The 15,624-nt window shown below is 49.3% G+C and overlaps 7 protein-coding genes across 7 annotated transcripts; 4 read left to right on the top strand and 3 right to left on the bottom strand.

Moving 5' to 3' along the window:
* Positions 1 to 1,648: 1,648 nt before the first annotated feature.
* On the bottom strand, positions 1,649 to 2,228 carry UREG_02542 (uncharacterized protein; the record flags this gene model as incomplete). Its single annotated transcript, XM_002542980.1, has 2 exons — positions 1,649 to 1,711; positions 1,743 to 2,228. The coding sequence occupies 2 exons, from the start codon at positions 2,226 to 2,228 to the stop codon at positions 1,649 to 1,651; spliced, it is 549 nt and encodes a 182-aa protein (XP_002543026.1).
* A 637-nt stretch (positions 2,229 to 2,865) lies between these two features.
* UREG_02541 (uncharacterized protein) lies at positions 2,866 to 4,256 on the bottom strand (the record flags this gene model as incomplete). Its single annotated transcript, XM_002542979.1, has 2 exons — positions 2,866 to 3,721; positions 3,781 to 4,256. 2 exons carry the CDS (start codon positions 4,254 to 4,256, stop codon positions 2,866 to 2,868), a joined length of 1,332 nt encoding a protein of 443 aa, XP_002543025.1.
* Positions 4,257 to 5,253: 997 nt separating this feature from the next.
* UREG_02540 (uncharacterized protein) lies at positions 5,254 to 6,967 on the bottom strand (the record flags this gene model as incomplete). Its single annotated transcript, XM_002542978.1, has 2 exons — positions 5,254 to 5,537; positions 5,770 to 6,967. The coding sequence occupies 2 exons, from the start codon at positions 6,965 to 6,967 to the stop codon at positions 5,254 to 5,256; spliced, it is 1,482 nt and encodes a 493-aa protein (XP_002543024.1).
* Positions 6,968 to 7,503: 536 nt separating this feature from the next.
* On the top strand, positions 7,504 to 9,819 carry UREG_02539 (uncharacterized protein; the record flags this gene model as incomplete). Its single annotated transcript, XM_002542977.1, has 3 exons — positions 7,504 to 8,435; positions 8,487 to 8,825; positions 8,895 to 9,819. 3 exons carry the CDS (start codon positions 7,504 to 7,506, stop codon positions 9,817 to 9,819), a joined length of 2,196 nt encoding a protein of 731 aa, XP_002543023.1.
* Positions 9,820 to 10,356: 537 nt separating this feature from the next.
* On the top strand, positions 10,357 to 11,847 carry UREG_02538 (uncharacterized protein; the record flags this gene model as incomplete). The annotated part of the gene is made up of 2 exons (XM_002542976.1): positions 10,357 to 10,393; positions 10,445 to 11,847. The coding sequence occupies 2 exons, from the start codon at positions 10,357 to 10,359 to the stop codon at positions 11,845 to 11,847; spliced, it is 1,440 nt and encodes a 479-aa protein (XP_002543022.1).
* Positions 11,848 to 12,646: 799 nt separating this feature from the next.
* UREG_02537 (uncharacterized protein) lies at positions 12,647 to 13,582 on the top strand (the record flags this gene model as incomplete). The annotated part of the gene is made up of 4 exons (XM_002542975.1): positions 12,647 to 12,695; positions 12,756 to 13,069; positions 13,124 to 13,494; positions 13,546 to 13,582. 4 exons carry the CDS (start codon positions 12,647 to 12,649, stop codon positions 13,580 to 13,582), a joined length of 771 nt encoding a protein of 256 aa, XP_002543021.1.
* A 1,004-nt stretch (positions 13,583 to 14,586) lies between these two features.
* UREG_02536 (uncharacterized protein) lies at positions 14,587 to 15,250 on the top strand (the record flags this gene model as incomplete). The annotated part of the gene is made up of 3 exons (XM_002542974.1): positions 14,587 to 14,647; positions 14,769 to 15,028; positions 15,134 to 15,250. The coding sequence occupies 3 exons, from the start codon at positions 14,587 to 14,589 to the stop codon at positions 15,248 to 15,250; spliced, it is 438 nt and encodes a 145-aa protein (XP_002543020.1).
* Positions 15,251 to 15,624: the final 374 nt, after the last annotated feature.

Genomic DNA, 15,624 nt, shown 5'->3' with positions numbered 1-15,624 from the left:
TGGGTTTCGACGAGTCCAAACTATGCCCACGATGTTGAAGCTGGAGTGGGGGTGCTGGATGCATCCGTGGCTCTCAAACATCCTCCACGGTACAAAGGACATTCCGACTCGGGAACCATATCAATCCATGGTAGGGCTCAAGGCACCAGGACTCATGCATCTGAACCATGATGCAGAGCCACTTGCCAGTGGTTCGATCCATTTCTCGCCGTTGGAAGTTCGTGAAGCTGCGAACCAAGAACGCAACTCCGCCCATCGTGCGTCATGGCGTGGTACAACTTGAAAAGGCGGGGAGCATCGTTGGAGAGCTCCTGGCAAGTCGCCACACGGGAGCAGAGGTCAAACTTCCTTGCATGCGCATCACAACCCCGTCATCACACAGGTTGATCGGCATCGCATGGGAGTCTAAGCTCCCATGAAAGCTGAAAAGGATTCAATGCCCACGGCATACTTCAGGGTGTTCATCCATGGTGTCTCTTCGATAACTGTTTCTCAAGAACTCGGAACCGCAGGAGGAACACCCGGTTGTTTGCTGAAGTTGTTCGTTGAATTAAGGTTGTTGTGCCCAGAATCCAGTGCCAAGACTCCAGTGACGCAGGAGGCTTTCAAGGCGACCAGAGTGAGGAAAAGAGAGGTTGATTGCCGACTTCATTGATGAAGAGAAATTTCTGATAATAGTGTACATACAAAACGAAAACGCTTTCCACCTGGGCCTCTTTTGCGTCATTGCAATCAAGTCCGCCCTAGAAACTACTTTAAACTAGGATCTACCGGATACTCAATCATATAAGCCATAAATCACAGGCATCTACACGGGTCGTTTCTCCGCGCTTCAATGCGTTTTCTAGAAGCCGGCGAGTAGATACCATAGTCATCGAGCTAAGGGCCCATGGAATTTGTGGAGTAAGACTTCTTGCCGCTTGCCAACATGCAAATATCACTGAGCCCGTAAACGTCTGCGCAACAATGTGATAAAGCCCATAGCCTCCGAAGATGAAGCAAGCGTTGTTGGCGGCTGAGAGGCAGAGCAAAAGCCATTGAGCTTAGTCCATACCGAGTTTGTCCCCAGCACGCCGTTTTAAACGTTGCCTTTACCGCTTATCACTGCGGCAATTGGACAGTAACACGGCATATTGCCGTGTTGCCTTTGAAATGATCCGATCTATGGTCGATCGAGATGGCGTGTATTTGTCCTGTGTGCTGAGAACCACCTATCAAAACCTCTAACTTCAAGAAGTCCTGTTAAAAAGTACCACAGGCATGCCCGCCCAAGCGAAGCTCTTAATCGTAGTGAAGTTGCATCTGAAGTGGTTTGGTGAATCGAATGAGGGTAACGGCGGACTCTGTGATGGTGCCAAAATTGCTAGCCGATTTGAGAGATCGGGAAAGCAAACAACAAAAAAGTGATACATCGCTCCAGTAACGACCAACTGGCAGAATACGTGCTCACTCGGACTCACTTTCGATTTGTCGATTGCCGCGCTGTGTGGAAGTCCGGTGCTGCGAACGTGATGAATTGGTAGCCGCGTTTCGCGAGTTTTGGTTGCTTATGGCACGCTCTCCAACGAAGTCATTCCCGGTCCAATCGGTTTTGCACAGCGGGCAGGTTTCAGCTCTCTGTTGGCGGAAGAAATTCTGAGTGCACATATCATGCAGACGTGCTGGGCATTGGCGCTGAGAACACCGTTGGCCCTGCAATCGAATAAGCAATCTGATGGTTAGAACAAGGGAGGAGAACGTACCGCCGTGATGAGTTCCTTGCACGCAAAGCATGTCTTGATTTTATCATGCCTTTGCTCATTATCGAGTTCGCCGCCGTCCTCATCATCATTATACGATTCAATAAGCCACGTCTTCAGCTCCATCAACGCACGTGGTGTTAATGAATAGTTGCCCTTCCTGCTCTTTTCGAGCCACCCTTCTTCAACCAGCCGTTTCAGCATATCCTCAGCCTCCCTCATGGTTAAAGGCTGCGACGCCGCGGCTTGAGTGGCACTTTGAGACTCCCGTCGACTATTGTTGCCCGTCGCTTTCGCCAATTGCACAGCTTTCATTGAGGACACCACCATAGCCTCCTCACGTATCGTGTTATTCGTTTCGAACATGGCATCCAACAGCCGCTTGACATATGCGATTTCGTCTGCGGTATAGGTTGTAGCAAGCTGCATAAGAGGGTCACTGGTCACGTTCACGAGAGCATAGACTCTAGTTTGATCCGTCTGATGCATAGCGCTGGTGATCTCAAGGTCGAAGGGCGAAATGGCCGTGTTAATGGAGGAAATGTAATTCGTTAGATCGGCATGGGTGACGTCCTCTGGAAGGATTTCTCGGCCATCTAGACATAACAATTAGACGAAGTGAGCATTTCCCGCGCTCGCAGCTGCTGTATAAAGTGATCGCTTGTACCTTTGGCTGAAAAAATTGCTGCTAGGATGGGCTTGGCTTCATCGAGAGTCAAGGTTGATCGTGCCATAAAGGCCTGTAAAACGGCCCGATGGCTGTGATCATAATTCTCATCCCCGACAGCGGGCATACTTTCAAATTTCGAGGATATTCCGGCTTTCAAATAGCGAAGCTGAGACGTGAACTTGCTGGTCCTGTCATTGGGTTGAGAACTTCGTCGAATGGCAACTTAATCTGACGCGTTCAAACGCGAACTTGATTTTGGGTTTCGCGCGTGTTGTGGCTTTTGCTCTCAACGCAAGACCATCTGCTGTATAAACCCGCGAAGTTACGCAAGTTCCGGGGTTTATTTTGAATATCGTCTTTATTGAATGATTCCATTACAACCAGTACATGATATCCGTTAACTAACTACCGCTCTAGAGCTTCCCTTGGGAAGAATGCCGTTGTCGGACATTACTATTATAGATGACTGGGAATCAGCCCATTCCCTCCAAGGCCCAGGAGACTGACATCCGCACTTGCATTTGCCCCGGTTATTAAGTCTGCAACAACCTTCCCCGTACCCAGCGAGAGCGATATACCCCATGGCCCATGGCCTGTGGCAATAAACACCTCACCACGGAACGCCTCAGTGGGATCTAAGAGCTGATGCTCGATCTTCCCTACAATAGGCCGCCCACTTTCCGTCCATGGCCGAAAACAGAGCGCTTCCCGCACAACTTCGAGATCATCCACATTTGCAGCTTCGCCCTGCTCATCGGTGGACGCGTCGGGGTCGGCTCGTCCCATCAACACCACCGCGGCACGTTTAACCCTATCTGACTTTTCCCTCTCCATAATACCGAGTGAGTCTGTAGCTACTTCGGGGAGCGGAATATCCAGGCTATTGAGACCAGCAATATATATCTCAGCTCCTTGACGAGAAAAAATCTCAGGGCTGAAACCACAAGCCTTTGGATGAGTGGTGAAAACTGCGTGGCTTTGGCCGGCATATGTCTCTCTTTCGTTCTCCAGTGTGTGCCGGGGTGAGCGAAACAGGAGCGAATATCCCGACAGTGCACCAACTGGGATTTCTGTTTTCGATTGCGAAAACAGCGTTTTAAAAACTCGTGGTGTCCACGCCCCAGCGGCAAGAATAAGGTTGTCGCATGGCATCTTCAGTTCCTCTTTTGTGTCAAGACGCTGCAACACCACCTCACTGCCAGTGGAAGATGTGCCCTTCTTGAGAATTGCAACCGGGCGTGTGGGGTAGTGGACCCGTACGCCTCGCTCGACGCATTTATCCAGGAGGAAATGGCAGAGTCGTAGGGGATCTCTATGGGGGAATCAGCATCAAGCTCCCGGCTCACATTTGCAGGCAAAGGAGACACCCACACCTGGGCAGCGCTGCCATTGTTGCTAATCTTGTCGACGGTCCCTCCCCTCTGCTTGGTCAACCACAATGGGGATGGATCTCCCTCATCAACGGCAGCTTCTTCGTTCACTGCTGCCTCCGCTCTGCTTGCGCCGCGACGTAGCCAATCGTCCCCTCGCCTGCTTTTCTTCCCATCTGCTCCCTGGACTTGCAAGTTGACCGCAGTACCTGCCATATAGCCCCATTTTTGAGCTCCCTGATTGTCCTTTGCAAGTTGACGATGTAAATCGAAGGACAACTTGCCCAGTGGCGCTAATTCGGGCGAAAACCAGTCTTTAGCCAAAAACCCCGCCGCAAACCCGGATGCGGATGCGAAGAGCTCGGCAGAAGAATCAACGATGTGAATCTCTTTTGGCCTGTGTGATCTCTTGGGATCTGAAAGATAGTATGCTATGGAGACACCAATAATGCCTCCTCCCACAATGATTGTGGACATGGTTGCTGTCAACAAATCAATGAGTGTGCTATTCGTTGATAACAATGGTATCCCCAAATCGGTGTAGGATGCTGCTCAGGATCTCGCGATACTGGGGAGAAATAAATAGCGAATGTTCAGATGATTTCGACGCTTTTAAAACGTAGCTATTACCGTCTCAATGCCGCAATCCTTTTCTCAACCTGCGAACTGGATGATGTATCCAGCACTTGACTAAGCTCCACCGCAGTCAGTATCTGGTGGAAATCACAGGAAAATGACGGTTATTAACTAACTAGTTGATCATTTAGCATTTTGTAGCTTCTTCAACGAACCTGCGTCTCGCATGGAGAACTGTGTCCACTGAGCCCATTACCGAACAGGATACTTCCACAGCCTCTTTGCACAGATGGGTAGAGATTGGGTGGCCCCTAAAAAAGCTCCCCAGATGGAGTTGGTTCCGACCAATTCGCTCGATTCCTTGCGGCCTTTGTTTGGTGCAAAGACTAATTTATTCGACCTGGTAACTTGCAGTTAACTTAGTTACGGGGCTGATCCAATCTTGCATCCAGCTGGGTAGTTTTCTGTTAACCAGCCCAGTGGCCTTTTGATAGGACTCCATGTATACGTCCTACTGGATGAGCTTAGCTTGGTCGTCCCATTGCCAACTCCCGTTCCGGGAGGCCACGAACTGAGATGGACTTTGAAGCATCAGTCTCTGTGATGATCAAGTCGCGGATCAGAATGATACTCCATTCCAACCGATCAATAGTTTAATAGAAAGTTAGCAGCGCTGGGCTTGCAAGGTGTAAAGAAGATGCAAGGAGTTTCACAAAGTGCATTCCTGACTACAGGCCTGTTGAAAAAGGTCATTGCGAGAATTCAATGGCAGAATTCAAGATCAAGGTTGGCTCTCTCTATCTAAGGACCTGTGAACTTTCCTTACTAACAACGGCTAGACTTTCGTATATACCGCAGAATCTAATGAAATATGTTCTTTTTCAAAAGAGTCTCTCCGTCACAAGTCCATCCCGGCGGCAATGGCGTCTACAACTCTTTCTCTAAAGTCCAGCGAGAGCTCCGTATCGCTGCCCTTTCGGAAGTCACTCGTCAAGCATCTCACCACTGCTCCCGCATACACGTTCCCCATTTCACGGGGTAACTCGGATTGCGCCAAAGCTACCAGAGCGTTCCGCACATCTTTGGGCTTGGGCAGTTTCCCAGTCCGCTGACCTTCTTTAATCCGAGCGTCAAAAAGCTGGGAGATGGTTTTCCAGAGACCAACCTCCAACAAGACCACGCCTAGAGCGTAAATATCATGTGGTCGTGCGAATTGACGTGTTGGAGCGCCTTGTCGGTCAGGGTGCCGATACATATTGGGCTCGATTTCAAAATCGCTTCGCATGTCGGTAGCGCCCCTCGACATGTCTCGCATATCCCCAATCTCCTAAGAAAGAGACGATCCGCGGTCTTTCAGTGCCACTGGGGGGGTTGATTCCCTGTTGCACTTCTACAGAGGTGACGCCCTCCTTACTTTGCTGGAAAAGAAGAATTCCACGGCTCCAAATATTCTTGTGCAACCAGAGGGAGGCATGGACGTTTGAGAGTGTCAGTGCCAGGCAATGAGCAATGTTGAACCGATCCGTAAGGGACGGTTTCAACGGTCGTTTTGTTTTGGCGTCAATTGTGGTAATGAGCTCATGCAGAGTGAGGATTTTGATACCAGTTTTTGTTTCGGTACCGGCTCGAAGGGACGGCAGCTTATAAACAAAGACCGTTCGCTCTTCTTCCACTTGGTCTATAAACCCAAGGCACTGGAGCGAGTAAATAGCGGGTTGTTGCATTTCGGCATCGTTACCGCCGCCATCCTGGAAGGTAGAGTTTTGCAGAAGCCATGCGAGGTTTCTCACCGGCGCCTTCAATTCCTCAATCTCTTCGGGATCCAAATCGTCGAGACGCAAACGACGGTCATATTCGCGGTATTCAACCAAGACCTGTTGAGACTCGCCTTTACATGTCCAGCGGGCAGGCTGGAAGCGGTTTGAAGCGGTTCCTTCCTCGACGATTTCTCCTTCAAGTCCCTCAAAATCATCAGGTGGATGGGCTGACACCAATTTCTGACGTTGAACTACCTGTTCTAGACCAGTGCCCTCCAGGCTCTCGCTCTCGTTGTTCGCGGGCGACGCTGGGTCTGCGAGACTGTAGACCATTTCCTGAGAAAAGTGCTGCATCACATCCCGCAGGTTGCTGGTCCAGCCCTGATATTCTTCCAAAATACCCAGCAATTTCTTTTTATCAAAGAGGGACCAGTCGTAGCCCTTCATTTTAAGGGATTTGGCCTGGCTCTTAGCTCGCTCAAAAAAGGACTGCTTCCACTTCTCCCTTTTACCGACACTGTCATTCTCCCCACCCGCTTTCACCTTATCGTCGAAATCCTCGTATCGTCCCACGAGCACTTGATACTCCGCGAGCACTCGCTTCATCTTCAGCAGCAAACTGCAAATGGTGTCGGCGATCCATTCGGGGAGTCGACCGGGGAGCAGTAGCCCATGTTTGTCGTCGAGGAATCTCCGGCGGAAGAATTCCAACGATGTGAGCTGCAGACCTAGTTTCAATTGGATGGTGGCCCTATCATCATCGTAGTCCTTGATATCCGAAATGACCCCCTTGATAAATAAGGTCACTTTGACGACATGGTCGATCGCGGTCGCGGCTGTGCCGTAGAAATCCATTGCGGTCGGTCTGGTGGAAGAGGAAGAGAGCCTTGCCCCACCACCGGCCTGGTTGGAGGGGAAGACGCTCGTTGATGAAGGAATTGCCTGCCAAGCCGACGAGACGGCTGGCTTGACTAGTTAACTAGTTACCCAGCTAGGGGACCCGCGATATTTACCCCTCCTTGTCGCTGTGTCGAGATTCCCAGCACAGGCGAAGGCGAGGAAACCGCACCGCTGGGGCTCAAGCTATTCATACCACAAGCCGTTCCCCTGAGATTCTTCCGCCCTGCCGCCAATATCTTTGGAGGACAGTTGAATCGTGCATTGGGCTGCTGTTCGCCAGGAATTCGGTTGATAATTATTTGTTGCCCTTCTCCGGGAAGGGCCTTTACGTTTGGAACATGGCGTTTGATGTATGCCATGTTGCTTAATGCGGTATTCGTGGACCATTGCTAATGGAATTTTTGCAGCGTCAACCTGAGGTTAATGAGCTCATTGACAGCGCGGTGCTTGATGAAGCGACTGAAGATCTACTCAACGATGCATTGGACGCCATGGAAGACGGTGAATTCGCATCAGATCTGCTTGATGAAGCGAGTGGAGACTTGCTCAATGATGCGCTGAACGCCCTGGAAGGCGACCAATCCCCGTCGGATATGCTTCCCGAAGCGGGCGAAGATTTACTCAACGACGCATTGAACGTTATGGAGGATAATCTGGTGGAGCTCAGTCTTTCTAACAATGATGACCTGCTAGATGACGCCATGGGGGTGCTCGGGGACGACTGTGAGGACGCCCCAGGCGCCCACTCGAATAGTACTTTGGTCGATCCTCTTGAGGAGAGAGTTACCTCAATCCGCAATGGCGAGCACCAATATATGAGCACCGTATCTCAATTTACTAGCATCCTTGCCAAAACTGGGATCCACGGACCGCGACATTTGCGGCAATATAATCTGAAGACCCGCGCGGTTAAAATTGGAAACGGCGCACAGTTTACGGTGTTCCGCGAATACTCGGATTTCTCCGGTAACGAGGGCTTGGTTATCAAGCGGGTAAATGTACCCCTATCAAGAGAAGAAGGCGTTAGTTTCGCGTCGGGCGAAGATTACCGCCTTCAGTTGCGAACACTGGAGTTGGAGGTGCGGTCGCTTTGCAACCCTATGCTTCGCAATCACCGAAATATCGTTCAATTAGCTGCATGGGGATATGATTATCCTCTCCCGGATACACCAGTCCCAGTACTTTTTGTCGAGTCAGCTCTCACGACCCTCACCGATTTTCTTAAAGTAGAAAATCAGGATTTGATGGGAGATAGCCCAATGGATATCAAATACCACCTTGCATTGGATGTTGTGGCAGGGATAGAGGCCCTTCACTCCCTGAATATAGTTCATGGGGACATAAAGCCCGACAACGTTCTGGTTTTCAAAGACACTCAAAATGAAAAGGTCCCGTTTTGCGGCAAGATTAGTGATTTTGGGGTGTGTGTGGACATGGAGGTGCCTGGAAGCGAATTCACTGTTGACGATTACAGAGGCACCCCCGGTTGGGTTGACCCCGAGATACAAGATGCGTCTCGATGGACAAAAAATAATTTCAAGCCAGAGATTATGCTACGGTTCGATTCTTATAGCCTTGGGCTGACGATATTGTCAATGTTCATCAAACAGGGTGAGATGGTTAACTTGGACTCTGATGAAGAAAGCCGTGTGGATGTTGCCATCTCTCTTCTTAGAGAGGAGGAATCAATGCCATCTGATCTGCGCATGCAGCTCACAAGAACCTTAAGGAGCTTACTAGCAGAAGATCCCTGGGCACGAGCCCTACCAAATCCTAACCTTCTGAAGCTGGACAACTTAGCATATGCATCTTGGTACTGTAGGCCCTTCCTCATTTGAACTTCTCGAAGCCCTCCTTGTGAATCTCATCTAACGCCGGATAGGTTGTCTATGTCGCAAACTGGCCGTAGGGCCACACGGTATGTGGGCACCACGGATCAGATGTATAACAAGGGCGCCAACTTCTGGCGCCGCCTTGACAAATCCGTTATCACAGAGCTTGAAGAGCAATATCGTATTTCAAAGAATTCATTTGAAAGTGATGCTCTATTTGGATTGGCGCAGAGTATTACAAGGCTCCGAGCATCATATGTTGATCCTCTGCTGGAATACGTAACCGAATCCGCCCGAGGTGGCTATTCCCCTGCGAGAGCTGTATATGCTCAACTTATGCACGCCCACCGTCGAAAACCAGAATTCAGCGACAAAACGCTGGCCAAATGGACACTACAAGCGGTTAGCGGTGGGTATTTGTTTGCGAAATCATCAGCAGCCATCGCTCGAAATGAGCTTGAAGTAGCAAAACAGAAGTTCAGGGATGCGGGTGGGTTCGCTACTGGCCCATTTCTACAAAAGCAGAATGTCCTTGAGGCCGCACGTGATGCGCAGAAAGCCATTGCATGGCTGAAAGACAATAAAAGGATGGTGGATAACAAAGGGAATACGCTTCTACATGCCGCCGCTGCTGTAGGTGCGCTCGAAGTTGTACGAGGACTTGTCGAGGATGCCAAATTCCCGATAGAAACTCAGAACGATAACCTAGAGACTGCTCTCTACACAGCATTCCAGGCCGGGCACGTCAGTGTTATAGACTATATGCTTGACAAGGGCGCAAAAGCATCGGTTGCAACGAAGCAAGAAAAGCTGACAGCCTTACATTGGTTATTCACCCTTCCAGAAGATTGTATTCGAAGGATTGCTACCCGAATTGTACAAGATGCTGGGGCACTTCTTGACGCTCAAATGGTTACGGCAGTAGCTGAATTCAGCGGAGGAGCTCCTCAAAGGATGCAAACTCCTCATTTGTGAGCTATTCTACCATTTTATGATGCTCTCGCAGTCTTGAAAAACTGGCTAATCAACTGAATAAATAGCCCGTTTGAGCTTCCGTTAGGCACGCCTTTGCACTGGGCTGCATTCGCACGTAGCAGGCCCGCAATGGAAACACTTCTAGATTTGGGTGCTAATATCAACTCTACGTACCATGATTCCGACATAGGGTCTACACCCCTGTTTCTGGCGGCGTGGTACGGTGATGTTGACGTGGTGAAATTCCTCCTTTCGAGAGGGGCGGAGGCAAAGGCAACGGATCCTAAGGGTCGAAACATCCTTCATTACATGTCGTTTTATCTACCAGCTTACCATGGCAGCCTGCCCTATTCATGGCATTACTGGATACGCCATGGCAACTGGGACGAACATATAAAGCAGACTACGGAGCTGGCAAGGCTCCTAATAGAGGCGGGCGCGGACATCAATGCGGAATCTCAGGTACCGCGGCAAACGACACCCATCACGATTGCATCAGAAGAGTGGGACGGTGGAGTGGCCTGTGCTCTAGCAACTATGGGAGCAGATGTTCAGACGGGGGCCTTGGATACAGGTACGAGCATTCCCCAAATTTAAGTTAACTTTACTGACTCCATTTTTTTAGTCCTTCATAAATGGGCATATATTCGAGGCCCTCAGTTGACATATCCCGAGTCTTATCTTACAATCTTCAAAAGCGTTGCTGAAAGACTCCCAGATATCAACGCACGAGCCAAATATGACGAAGACACCCCTCTCCATAAAATAGTTGCTGGACTGCACCAAGAGGAAGAGGTTGAAGGGGCTTGCGATATTCTATTTGCCCTCGATCAACCGCCGGATATCAATGCCGTCAATCGCAAGGGGTGGACTGCAATGTACTATTCGCTTCTTACAGAGCGGGACCCTTTCCGACAAGCAATATACCTGCTGAATAAAGGCGCAAATCTAACCACTTATGCGAACGATGGGAAGAACATTTTCTTCCCTATCACTTATAACGTCGTCTTTAGCGATCAGCAAAGCCATGACCTCATTCTCGAGCTTTTGACGCATCTTGTACGGACCGAGGCCGGTTTGAAAGATAAAAAAGAGGCTTATGAGAAATACTTCCGTCCAGCTCCAGCTAACATTCTGGCCCTGTCAGAGGCTGCAAAGGCGGGCCGTGTGCAAACAATGAATCTACTTTTGGACTTGGGATTTGAAAAAGACATCAACAAGCTTGTGGAGACGGATCCTCCGTTCACCGTATTAGACCACGCACTCTTGAGCGCCGCTAGTAGGAGGTACGATCATATGGAAGCGCTTGCATCGTACACTTCTGGCGCAGCCCGGAAACGGGCGCGGGCTGCTGGCAACGTATATGGGAGATCAAACGAGAGCCCGAGCCGTGCCGCCGAAGCGTATGCAGGGTCCTATAAAGTCTTGCACCTCTTGCGGTCTCGCGGAGCGAAGCGTGCGTGTGAACTCGAATCACTAGCGAGTTCGAAACGGCTAGACCTTAGGCATATGTACCCAAAATACTGGCTGCATCCGGACGTCTGCGACGTGATGCATTTATACTGGCTTGGATTTCCACCAGAAACCCAGCCCAACAGAAATGATTGGGATATTCTGTACGAATTATCGCGGTACCCAGAGAATTGGCGAGATCAACTCGTTGACATACTCCGTGAGTTGTATGAGGATGGGGTATGGCGACCGGATTTGAAGCTGCTGGAGCGCGCGGTAAAAGGATCAAGCTCAGCAAAGGCCACTACCTTGGAAGTCCCGGACAATGAATTTCTTCAGAAGATTGTCACGCTGTTGACAACCCTAGGGAAGACAGACCCCAGCACAGCCGCGTCAGATGCGAAAGATCAGGGATCTGTATGGATTGAGGCCAGAGAGACAACCAGCTCCGGCCCTAATGGCCTCCACCGCACGATTCCTGGGTATAATTTAGAAGTAGAACTTCTGGGGACAAAGGGACTGGGTAAAACAAGAAGGGTTAAGGCAGAGGCGATGTTTTGGGGCGCACATATCTAACCATCCCAATCTGGTATCAAGTGAGGAGTCAACAATTCAAGATAGAGGCTTCCATCTCCATATTAAAGCAATCAATCAGGGCTCAAAAAGGACTTTAGAGAAATTCAGATCTTCCAACAACTTCTCATGGAAATCTTCCTTTGGGGGTTTCTTCATAGTCCCCCTGTGCAGCTGGTAACCATGTACGCAGGTCCTGCTACTGTTGAATGGACCTGGAAGGATTGTATTGTATCAAACAGGCATGTTGTCCATGCATTGCTGCCATATCAAATAGTGATAACAACGGAATATTCCGTGGTCTTTGGCCAGAAGTGAGCACCATAAATTTAGGGGTTTTGTTGTGACCCCACTCAAGCGCCCTCATTTTCCCACCTTATGTGTTCCCCTCACTGTCACCCTCTCCTGGTCCTGAAGACAATCGCGAGACACTGTGCAAAGATCATCACGAAACAGTTGTTGGGAGGGTGAGTAACAGAGATCCTTATTATTATTGCTTTCTTTTGGCCGCCTTGCATTGTCCATGGAGCATTGCTGGACGCGCCGAGAGTGATGGCGACGCCCAAGATGGCACATGCAGAGCCACAATCTGCAGCCTATCCTCTGGTGCCGTTCTCAGCCAATGGTGTTTCTACTCTGTGCTTCTGATCAAGGTTCATCCTTGCGACGGGAGATCTCGGCGATGAACATGGCTGGAATTGTGGCTTTTTGTTCTAAAGGGAGCACCTGAGTTGCTGCACACATTCACCCGTTGGTTAAGGAACTAAAGCTAATATGGCACAATGTAGCAGGATAATTCAAGATGAATTCACCATCTGGTCGCACCATCATCCTCACTGGAGCTTCTCGCGGTAAGTGTCACATGCATCCTTCCACAGTTGAGCGCCCCATAAGATCTAACTATGATACAGGAATCGGGTGGGAGATTGCTCAATGTTTGCTCAAGGAGCCTCTTGAGAGTAACGTGGTCGTCATCGCCCGTACCGAAGAGCCGCTTCTGAAGCTCAAGGAACAATATGGACGACGCGTTGAAGTTCTGCGCGGCGATGCAACTGACCCTGATATGGGCGACAAGGCCATCAAAGCAGCTCTTACTGCCTATGGAAGAATTGATGGGCTTATCGTGAATCACGGTGTTCTGGGACCTGTGAGCAAAATTGTCCGATCTGACGTGGAAGAATGGAAAAAGGCATTCGATATCAACTTTTTCAGCGCCGTTGAACTTGTGAGTAACATGGTCAAAACGGGAGAAGGCCAGCTCAATCCTGACTTCCAGTAGGTCAAAGCAGTCCTTCCTCATATCCGCATCTCTAGAGGAACCGTCATTTTCACCTCCTCGGGGGCAGCCGCGTCGGCCACCATCGGATGGGGTTTATACGGCGCAAGCAAAGCTGCGATGAACCACCTCAATATGACCTTGGCAAAGGAAGAGCCCGAAATCACCTCTCTTGCAATTCGCCCTGGCATGGTCGATACGCAAATGCAGGAAGAACTTAGATCGGACCATATTCAAGTGCTTGGCCCCGAGGACGGTGGGAGATTCATCGCTGCGCACAAGGAAGGAAAATTACTCCCACCTGAGAAGCCAGGCCGTGTAATCGCCAAGCTTGCTTGTTGGGCTCCCCGTGATCTTTCTGGACAGTTCTTGACGTAAGTGCAGCTTTACAAGTGGTCATGGTCATGGAAGCTAACAAAAGGCAGTTGGAACGCCGAAGAATTGAAGGACTATCAAGACTAAATCTTTTCATGATATTAGCACTATCCTTTGCCAGACGATAAAATAATACGCGGACAAAAGACTCAAGGCACGGAACATGTCAGTCGAAAGGTTAAATGGATACATGTACTAAGCATCAGATGCACATGGCATCTTCAGATTTAGCATGGAGTGATGAATTTTTTTCATCATTTTGTCCCAAGCTCAATGAAAAACTATTAAATGAATACAGTCTTGACATACCTACTTAAGACTAGCAGACAAAAATCCCTGTAAAGAGGACACAATGTGTTGTCCTTTAATCGCAAGAGAACACTAGATGATTCTAAAACAAAATGTGCATCCATTCCTGAAACCTAGCAATGTTGCTGAGCTGATGGTCACTGTCCAATTTTGATATTACAATATCAAACAAAGTGTAGATGTGGCACATTGTTATCCATTTTTCCCATCACAAGGCACACAGGTGTTGGACAACATTCCTAAAGCTTCAGTTGAAGTCAGTCTCAATTCATCCTGAATCAATGGCGTAGGCAAAGCAAATGACAGGAGGGAATTTAATCAGAAGTCCGTTTGGCTTGGACAGGTAAATCACCACATGGGCATAGCCCTTTGTATGATAGGGGCGACAACAAAGTTCATCATGATGGAAAGAATAGGGCACAGCAGAGAAGGGCTTTACTCACATTTGCCTGTACATCTGCACTGTTGACGGGCTCTGCTGAGGCTGTTGTTCTGCTGTTGACATATTTCTGAGTGTTAATAAAGGAAGGAAAACAAAAAATCTCTGTGGAAGGAGCGAGCTAATAAAGGCTCTTGCCAAAAAAGCTTATTTCGCGAACCAAGTCACATGATATCGATTTTGTCCATCGTGCTTGCTCGAACGGGCATAAATAACAGAGGGCTGCCCGTGTGGCAGGAACAACCGGCTTCCCCTATGGGTGGTGATCAAGCTACATTCTCTACATTCTGTCTGCTGCCGATATGTCTGACAGAGAGTTTGCGAGTAAGTTGGACATTCTACCATGACACAACAAAAGACAACTAACAAGCCCCGAGGCAACGATGATCTCTCGCTCCCCAAAGGTACGGTTACTCGCGGACCCCGTGCAAAGGAATGATATAGCTTTGTGCGCTTCGAGGTTCTCCGTGAAGAATTCCCTCCCTCCCTGATTGCGCTTAGCTTGATAACACTGGCTCTATCCAGCGACCGTCCAGAAGATCATAACCGAAATCCTGCCGCCGCCGTCGGGCCAAAACTTCGCCAAAGATGCACGAGATCTCCTTATCGAGTGTTGCGTTGAGTTCATCACCCTGATCTCGTCGGAGGCAAATGAAATCAGTGAAAAGGAGGCAAAGAAGACTATCGCCTGCGAACACATCGAGAAAGCCCTTACAGACCTCGGGTTTGGCGATTACGTGCCTGATGTACTTGCTGTTGCGGAGGAGCATAAAGAACATCTAAAGGTTAGTCAAGTCATAGTTTTTGACGCGTGACTGTGATATCTTTTGATGTCCTTCTGTGTCCACTGGTTGTACCCATACTAACCGGTGTTGCTGCGACATCAATAGTCCCGCGAGAAACGAACAAATAAGATTGAGCAAAGCGGTATGTCTGAGGAACAGCTTTATCAGCTCCAGCAAGAACTCTTCAGATCTGCTGGTGAAAAGTACCATGCAGGAAGCTAGACCCGCCCCTGATTCCCATTTTTCCCTTTCCGTGTTGCATTTACACCTATTGTCTTGGGACGCATACGAGTATGAACTATGGTCAGGTGCTGGTGGAGTTACTGCGGCGTTCACGTAGGAGAGGTTCATGGGCTCGGTTGTTTGCTGGATAGCTTTGTGGCATCATCTAGGATAATGTCTGTTTTTTTGGAAATCTGAGGCATGAGTTAGATATGCCCTGCATTGATGGATCTATGTCTCTTCCCCTTCACTTGTTTTCATTTAGTGATTCACAACCCATCTGAATTTACGAAGTATTACACGGGGTTCATTCTGGGAGGAGGATTTGTCGCCCTTCCAGATTGATGATGCCCAACTTCTGAGGCTCCCAACAT

Source organism: Uncinocarpus reesii, genomic scaffold, assembly GCF_000003515.1.
Source record: "Uncinocarpus reesii 1704 scaffold_1 genomic scaffold, whole genome shotgun sequence".
NCBI classification, from domain to species: domain Eukaryota; kingdom Fungi; phylum Ascomycota; class Eurotiomycetes; order Onygenales; family Onygenaceae; genus Uncinocarpus; species Uncinocarpus reesii.
Note: the sequence above shows the minus strand (reverse complement) of the source record. Positions and strands in the feature narration are given on the sequence as shown.